General features: G+C 37.5%; 1 protein-coding gene across 6 annotated transcripts in view; it reads left to right on the forward strand.

The window, feature by feature from the left end:
* The window catches only part of ATXN7L1 (ataxin 7 like 1), a 140,515-nt gene extending 134,777 nt beyond the window's left edge, over positions 1-5,738 (forward strand). For all 6 annotated transcript variants that reach the window (XM_054173800.1, XM_054173801.1, XM_054173799.1 and 3 more), the window contains 2 exons: positions 747-821; positions 4,062-5,738. In XM_054173800.1, the coding sequence (XP_054029775.1) occupies positions 747-821; positions 4,062-4,103 (117 nt within the window). In that variant the 3' untranslated portion in view covers positions 4,104-5,738. The remainder of the gene's footprint in view (positions 1-746; positions 822-4,061) is intronic.
* The last annotated feature ends 3,178 nt before the right edge of the window (positions 5,739-8,916 follow it).

Here is an 8,916-nt window from a genome sequence, read left to right on the forward strand (position 1 = left end):
AACTACTCCTCTGACTCAATAACTGCCTTGCCGTTTGTATTGCAACCAAAATACCTACACTGTGTTTATGGGTCATGGCATAAAAATGTAAGACTCTTGCAGAGTGCTGTGACCTTTCAAGCACTGAGACAGGCAGACTGAATATTGCAGTATTTTAACTAAGTAATTTTGAAATGTATGTATGTGTGCTATCAATTTGCATTCTCTGATGTGGTAAATTGGCACAGTTGCAAATTTAAACCTCTGGAGTTTGATTATTCTGGTTAATTGCTTTATTGAGCAGTAATAAATTAAGACTCTATATGAAAGAATATGGATTAACTTAAGGCATGCTATTTTGCTTGGCCACCTGCTTTAAACTCCCCAGGAGTGGGGAAGGTTCCCTGGGGAGGAGACTGTGACCTTGGACACTGTGTGCTGACTAACTGCAGGTGGTGACTCTGGTATCTAGAGAAACTAGTATTTCAGTGCAGAGAGGTTAGGCTTTACAATCTCTATTCCCTTGGTAACTGCTTCTTACATTGTTTTTTGACCTGTGATAGTATTTATGTGTTCATTTAAAGCTTACAGGCTCTGAGACGTAATTGTGATTCTCTCTGAAGTGTATCTTTTGCAATTGCAAAATACCTGTGTTCCAAATGCAGAATAATTAGTGCCGCTTCACACAGGGAAGGAAAAGTCTTTACTAGCATCTGCATTCAACTGACAAATACGCCTCTCAATATTGATCAATTAATGTCTTTCAGATTGGAAAAAATAGCAGTGTAGCTTTGTCACAATCCAGTCCTTCGAGTACATCAAACCCAGTACACAACAGACAAGTAAGTTGCATTAAAAAAAAAAAGTGTACTTTAGTGGTCTATAAGTGGTCTTGAAATATTTTATACTGTAAAACCTTAAAATACAATTTATTTATTAATACAGGTCTTTATAGAAGCTGTCTTTTGCTGAACTAATACTACACTTTTCCTTTCACTTTCTTCTTTTTTTCCCAGCTATTCCCCCTTAAAGAGTTTTCAGCTTGTTTTTCACCACCTGTGATAACGCTTCAGGTTGGCTTATGTGCTGCTCACCAGCTGTTGCTTTGGTGATACAAACTCAGCGGCAGCAGAAACTCTGTGCAGAAGCCAGCTAACCTCTGTGGTTTTCCTATCCAACTACCCCTGCTGAGTGAGATGTCAAAGCAGAGTCTTCAAACTGGCATAGGAGGGACAGCACTTAAAAATAAGCCAGAAGTAAAAGCAGCAAAGGGAGGACAGAAACAGGACAGAGAGGGCACCTGACTATTCAGACAAACTAACCTGAAAGCTTAACTAAGCTAAGCACAATCTGCGATCTTAAAACTGTGAGAACTCCTTAGTGCTCCCACTGTACCTGTTTATAACACAGATTATTCAGACAATTATAATACCTTTAGTAACAGCCTTTCAGTGAGGACTGGAAGACTGATAGTTGTTTTTTTTTATATGGCCTCTACTGTTTGACTTTCCAAGTGGAGTAGTTTCTCAAGAATTCCTTAATCGGGAGCCTTGGTATGAAAACGTTTCCCACCACAACAAGGTGTAGTCGCAAGTAAACAAAAATTGCAGAGGATTTTTTTTGTACATCAAGTCAGTGTTTTAGAATTCTGTTATGTATTCTGACTAAATTATACAGGAGTCATTATTCCAAAGGGCTGTACTGCAGTTTCTGCTGTGTAGGTGCAGTGGAAGAATAATAATGGTTGTAATAATGGTAACTCACCACAGTATCCCCATTAAAAGTGTTCTGGATCACTCACATCTTGAGATGAACTACCTAACAGTAATTTTTTTTTTTAATATATTATTTTCCCTCTTGATGCTGAATGCAAAGCAGTATATCTATGGAAGTATTATTTTGAAGAGAAAAAAGTGGGAAGTTAGTTTGTACTTCTAGGGACTGGCATTCCCCTGTTGGGATGCTGTCATCCAGCAGCCAATAATAACAATGGCATAAAGCAGTTCCGAAATGCAAAACTGGTTTTGCTCTAACCTCTCGCTCCTGTGTTAGTAAAATACACACTGCCTGAGGAGCAGAGTTTGTTGGGATCTGTTGCCTAGATCCCATGGAGAAAACCTGACAGTACAAAGCATTAATTTTGTGGCAACTTTATGTAAACATAGGCTCTTGCTGAGCTTTTCAGATGCCCATTTCTGTAACTTCATCAAAATCAGAAGTGGGTGCTTGTTTTAAGACCCACAAGCTATTGTCAAAAATAAGTTTTTGTCAGTTTGGTAGTTGAATATGGAGCTCAGAATACGAATATGAAAGAAAGTCAGGATGTATGGAATTTTAGTAAAGGTTTATCATTTGCTCTTTTTTAAACTTAAACACAGGATTTTAGTATTCGGAACCATGGTTAATGATTGCCTATCAAATAAATGCTTGTCACTGTCAAAGTACATCTCAGCTGCTTTGTTGATAACTTTCGTCTACAATCTAGCAGCTGAATAATCTCTAAATAAAGTTTTAAAGAAATACTATAGCACTGTTTTATCAAGGTGTTACTAATTGGGTAACAGTAAGTGGATATGCAAGTATGTACTGTGTCAGGAAAGGTATTACTGGGGTAACCCGAGCTGTCTTGTTTTAGTGTTGGTGTTATAACCATGATAATCAGGGAGTCCGAGTGATGTAAGCTCTGTAGGCAGAGACAATCTTTGCCCTGCCTCCACTGTGTTACCTGGTCAGGCAAACTGTCAGGTTATCTGCAGGTGCAAAAGCCAAGTGAGAAAGGTGAAGATTGTTGCTTTAGAGAAGGGAGAGGGGTCCTTAGCACAGGCTTGAGCAATTGCTTGAGAACGAAGCAGCATTTAGGAAGCTGCAGAAGGTTGTAGACCGAGTCTTGTTTGAACCAGTAATAGCCTGCATGCACTCCTGCTGAGAAAGCCAGCTTCTGGCTTAAAAACCCTGGAGGTTTTTAAGGCCAGGCTGGGTGTGGCTCTGAGCAACCTGATCTAGTGTGAGGTATCCCTGCCCATAGCAGGGGGGGGTGGAACTAGATGATCCTTGAGGTCCCTTCCAACCCTAACAATTCCATGATTCTCTGCTTACCTTCTCAAGCTGGAGCTGAGAAGACACACAGCAGTGCTGTGAAAGTCACCCGTCATCAATAAATGGCTGTTTCTCATTACTGTCCCATAGCTGGTTTGATTTCACACAAGTAGTTTCTTTGGGTCATTTTCTACATTTCTTGAAGTACACTCTACTTTTAGGTTGTACTTTTGGGTGGTTGGTAGCGGTGAGGATAACTGTTGTGGGCCTGTCTTGCACTCTTCTGTTGTATTGTACTCCATCAGGTTAAACTGGGATGAATTGGTCTCAATTCATGTTTAATTTGAACATTGCTGCATCTGAGACTTGGATAGGGGCTCGTGTACATAAAAGCATGCCTGTTTTTCCAGCTACTGTTGCTTTAATTAAAAAAAAAAAAAGACAAACTAATTTCCCTTTACAAAAAGATACTGGTTTTTAACAAACAGTAATGGAATGGTAGTTTTACCGTCATGCATCATACAAATCATACATTAAAGCTTGTTTCTTCAGATTGTATTGTGCTAGGTTTATAACTAATCAAGTGTTTTTGTCTTCATAGTGCTTTTAGGTGCCTGAATGTGTTAACACTTGGAGACCTCAGTATGCAGTGGCTTTTAAATACTGAGTAACTAGCTAATTTTATTAAAGGAAGGTGACAAACGTGCGCTGTGTGGGGATTTCTTGTGCATGAGAACATGCTGTGTGGAGGAAAAGATTCTTCAGAGCTGTCATCTAATTCTGCTCCTTGTTTGTAATGATGCACCAAGTTAACAAACAGGAGTTTCACCAAAGCTTACTAAAATCAGACAGACCTAGAAGGAAATACACTGCATATTCAAAGCCCTTCCTTTTCTTAAAGGTCTAATGTAATCAGTAACCAGGGAGGAAATACAGTTCAGGGACTAATTCCTGCTTTGAATTCTGTCAGACAGAGACATTTGCTGAAGTATTAAATACTGAAAGACATTTTGTGATTTTGAACCTGGCTCTGGTTTCTCTTTTAGAAGACATCAAACCGGACTGGTAGAATAAGGACTCTTCCATAACAAGGAAACGGAACCAGCCTATAATCTCTAGCAGCCCTACTCCACAGGGTTTTTCTTTTCTGTGTTCTGCAGACGGATTTAACCTTGTATGAATTTGTGGTTTTAAAGACAACAAAATTTACAGAAAATTGTAATAGTGCTTTGTTTAGTTTTTCAGTTGTATTTGCCACTGATCTGTGTGTTCTGCTTGGTTATGTTTCATGCCTTTTAAAGCTGTTAGCATTGCAATGCTCCCTTCGTTTCCTTACCAGAACACAGTGGACATTCAAAAAAAAAAAAAAAATCCATATCACAATTTGAATTTGTTTCAAGGATCTCAAAATTTTTTCATTAAATACAAATTACAGTAATTCTGTATTTAAGCTTGCCCTATGGATAAAAATTGAGTGCATTTCTTAGTAATCTGCAAACAGCTGGGGCACTGCAACTTTAGGGCCTAATCCTGACTGGTGCTCTGTACCTATAGCATTTAATAATTTCAGTGGGAATTCTGAGCGTTCAGCCTCTTCTACGATCAGGCCTTTAAGGAATCTATATTTCCATCAATCCATGGTGGATTTTTGTACCAAACTCTAGTTCATGTGTTATCAGGGGCTCAACATGTAACATCCCCAGATCTTGGCAGATTTCTAGACCTTTAAGACCACAGCACCTGGTAACCGGCAAACAGTTTGGGTTTGCAAGGACAGAAGTTCAGCAGGTTGGCTTGCATTAATAGAATTGCACTGACAGTGTTTCTTATAGAATTACTGAATAATTTTTTTAATAAAATATAGATTTTATAATCAGGAAGCCAATACTGGAACAATAGTACAGAGAACTTAATTTTTATTTCTACAGTGTTAAAAGTGCACTTATATGCTGGTTTATTTACATCTTGGGGGAAAGGCGAGAGACTGCAAATAGGGAGATTATTACTACTTTCTTTTTTAAAAAAAGAAGGCTTAAGGCAAATATTAAGACTAAAAAATGTTTAAGCAATTATAAACAAGGCTAGAACCTTTGGGGGAAAAAATTTAGAAATATTCTTAAAATAAATTTTTATAGTGTTAATTTTGTAATAATTTATGTTTTGCTATACTTCAGAGTTAACTGACCGGTATAGTTTCAGAAACAGTATGAAACTTAGGAAAGTTTAAGCAATGTTTATATTTTTTAAATGTTCTTTGAATTATGTTTTTATTGTACATTTCTTCCAGACTGAAAAAAAAAGTGTACATATCTTTGTTATTTTTGCACAATTTTTGTCTCGTTCAGTTTTAGGAGCAGTACTATGTTGGTTTGGGTTTTTTTTATTTATTTTGAGTTACAAAACTGCAGGAGTTTAAAAATCTCAGTAACAAAGTCATCCTCTGTAATCAATGAACTGCTATTTCTAGTTGTTGAGGGAAAACAGTGGTTGTGAGATTCAGTGGTTGCTTCTGAGAAATAATGTTAATTAGTGACTGAAGGAGGAATTTTATTGTTTTAGGAAGCTGTAGCTCTTGCAATGCATCTTTTTATTGGAAAGCTGAAATAAGGAGCCTGTCCTTTGAATGCTGCTTAAATTTTTTTTCATCTGGCTCACACCTGACAGCATTTCAGGAAGATTAAGCACGAAGTAAAATCCCACAGCATTCTTTCATTATCGAAGAATCATTATTTAATTCTGTGTGTCAAAAATTTCAGCCCAAAAAGTGAAATAGAAGTAAACATTGAAAAGAAAGTGGATACAAACTGGACCAGCCTATAATGCAATATCAGTGTAGCATTCTTGATGGTTCTTTCACTTCCCCATTTGCCTGAAAATCTTGTTATTTGTTTCCAGCAATAGAGGCTCAGCAGCTTTGGTTGTTACACATACGCAATGCATAGGCCCGTCAGCCATAAAAATCAAGTTGGATAACTTGTATGCCTTCTTTTGTATCAATGTAACAGTTGTACATAGTCCTGATCAACCTTTGTAGGAAATAGTTTATACAGCATATTCTATTATTGCTGATTCTCAGTGAACTATTGTTAAAAAAAAAAAAGGAAGGGAAAAAAAAAAGAAATTTTTCTATTTACACCTTATATTTTGTTATGCTGTTGACCCATGGCACTTTAACAAAACTCTGTGGGTTTTGCATAGCTGGTCAGTCATGGGATATATTAAATAACTGTTGTTGCACAGAAATAAATTTGCACCTGCTATATTGTGTTTTCCTACTACAGATTTTAGAACCTTTTCCAGAAGACTTTTGAAGAAGGCATGTCCAATCATTCTGAGGAGAAAAAAAAATGCCATACTTGTACAGCCAATTTCTTTTCTACAATCCATATTTTGTAACACTAAGTATTTTCATTCTTTGTCCTGCACCTTTATGTATTAGCAGTATCAAATAGAATTCATTCCATGCTTGTGATAATTGTAAGCAGAATAAATGTCTAAAGTAGGTGTAAATAGTAAATTCTATGGCTTACAGTTTAAAAAAGGAAAACCAGAACAAACTCGTATCTGATTGATACTGCCATGGTTCAGCACCGGGCCTGGAGATATTCTCTAGTGAGCGATTGTATTTTGGGGTTTTTTTGCCTTTTATTTTCTTTTTATTTTCTTTTTTTCCTCTTTTGTTTTTTTTCCTTTTTTTTTGTAACATGGATTTGTAAATAAAATAATTTATATGTTTGTAAGAAACACATGGGTTGTGTCATTATTTATCTTTACAAAACAGAAATGGTATGTATTGCAAGACTGCCCTTTTTTCTTCCCAGAGGCTACAGAGGTAGTGCAGATAGCCAGAACTGGTAATTCAAAAGATCTGCCCAGCTCTCTGTACAGGCCTGAATTGCTCTGGGATTATTTTTGGCATTCGCGTCTCAAATATTTCTGTATTTACATATAAGGACATGTGTGACACAACCTCAGCTACTGAGGTTGTTGCACTGATCATGCATTTCTAAATTCCTTTGCTTAGCTGAATGCATTTTCTTATTCATTATCAGTGCAAGAATTAACTTTGCTACAGCTACTAGATTTAGGAACTCACTTCAGTGGGCAGTACAAATTTATAACCAGGCTTTTTATCATTGTTAATGCTAAAAATGCAACGTTTACATGGGCATTAAGATTCTTGTTCTGTGTAAAGCCTGTTCCAACTACAGATCGGTTGAGACTTACATTGCTTATTGGCTCATCAGCTCTGCAGAGAGGATTGCAGTCTATTTTCTACAAACCTGGGTAAAATGCACATTTTTATGCTCCTTTTATGAAGTATCTGTCTTGATGCTGTAGGGAAGACACAATTACAGTATGAACCTTTCTTAAAAGCAAGAAATTTGGACTGCAAACTGTGTTTTTGTGTACATACACTCAACTGTCAGAGAAGATAGAAAGCTGGTCTGTGCTGCAGGAAAGAGTAGTCTAAGGAGGAAAATTTTACCTTCTAAATAAACAGCTTTTTCTGAAATGTCTTGCATGCACTGATACATGTTGCAGAAGCTAATCCTGAACTTTCTCTTTACTGTCCAATTTGTGCCTTAGTCTGAGCTGCTTATCTCTTCTAGACTTTTGTTGGTTGGTTGGGTTTTTTTTAATCTCAAGTTTATTATTTTCTCCAGCATAGAAACACCAAATGCCATGAAGAAACAGTAGATAGAGAATTTAATCTGATAGGATGGTCCCTGTGTATGGCTGAAAAGTGACACTGTGTCTAGAAGATGCTTTGCTACTTCTAGCAGACATGAGCAATTAAAGCTACAGCAAATGGGATATTGCAGCCATTCATTGCTTGCCATCTTTGCCCATAGCCAGAATAAGCCAAAGACCACTGAATTTATTTTCCAAATATGAATCCAAGTAATCTTTTAGCACTAGCACATTGTGTGTTCATGAGAATTATTTACAAACTGTTCTTTATTTGGAGTTAGTTCTCCCCTGCCTCTTTTTTTTTTTTCTTCTAACACTCTCTGTGCACCACCAGTGTCAGAGGGCAGCAGATCACACTGACTTTTTTATTCATTGTGCTCTCCTTTTTATGCTTCTGCTTTTACCACGAAACTATTTATTTTAGAAGCAAGTCTTTGCTGTGTGCAACCAGTATGTTTTACTCATCCAAATCTGCCAGGATTCACAATTGGAAGAAATGCCAAATACTGATTCCAGAAATATTTGTAGGAGATGCATACAACAGATTCAGACAACATACTTTAATAAGTAGAAGAAAGCTAAAGCTGGTAATTCAGCAGGAGTACCCTATCTGCCCTTCAGCTGGTGAATCCACCTTAAATGGCATGCATACTCTTGTTCGCCTGTTGCAATGCATCACAACTGACATGGGCTGCGTTCTTGTGTGTGTGTGATTTTGTTGTTTAGTGCTGACCTGCAAAAATGCTTACATCTGGTCTGTGATCTGCTTTCCCTACAGAAAGGAGAAGGGGAACTTTAGGGAAGCTGTTTCAGGGAAGCTTGCTAGGAATAACAATCCAGGAGAAGTAGATCTGAGGGTAAGAACACCAGTAGGGATAAAGATGGTGTACAACATTCAGCTGCCTGTTCGCAGATTTCCCAAACTTGTAAGGTTCCTCTCTGAGTCTTGGTTCGATTAACTTGGAGCAGTTACTAATACGGATGATGTGACACCACAAGAGACTTTTTCAGGAAAGTTGTCTAACATGAACAAAGTATATTGACAGAATGCTAGAGGTAGAAAGGCATGTTGGTAAGTACAACAAATGGTCTGATGAATTCATGACTGCAATCTGCAGTCCTGCATCTGCACCAGCCTGGTCCCTACAGAGGCAGAGAAGGGAATGGTGACAGAAAAAGCATGACTGCAGAGGAGAAACAATCATC

The sequence above is a fragment of the Dryobates pubescens genome, chromosome 27, assembly GCF_014839835.1.
Source record: "Dryobates pubescens isolate bDryPub1 chromosome 27, bDryPub1.pri, whole genome shotgun sequence".
Classification (NCBI taxonomy): Eukaryota; Metazoa; Chordata; class Aves; order Piciformes; family Picidae; genus Dryobates; species Dryobates pubescens.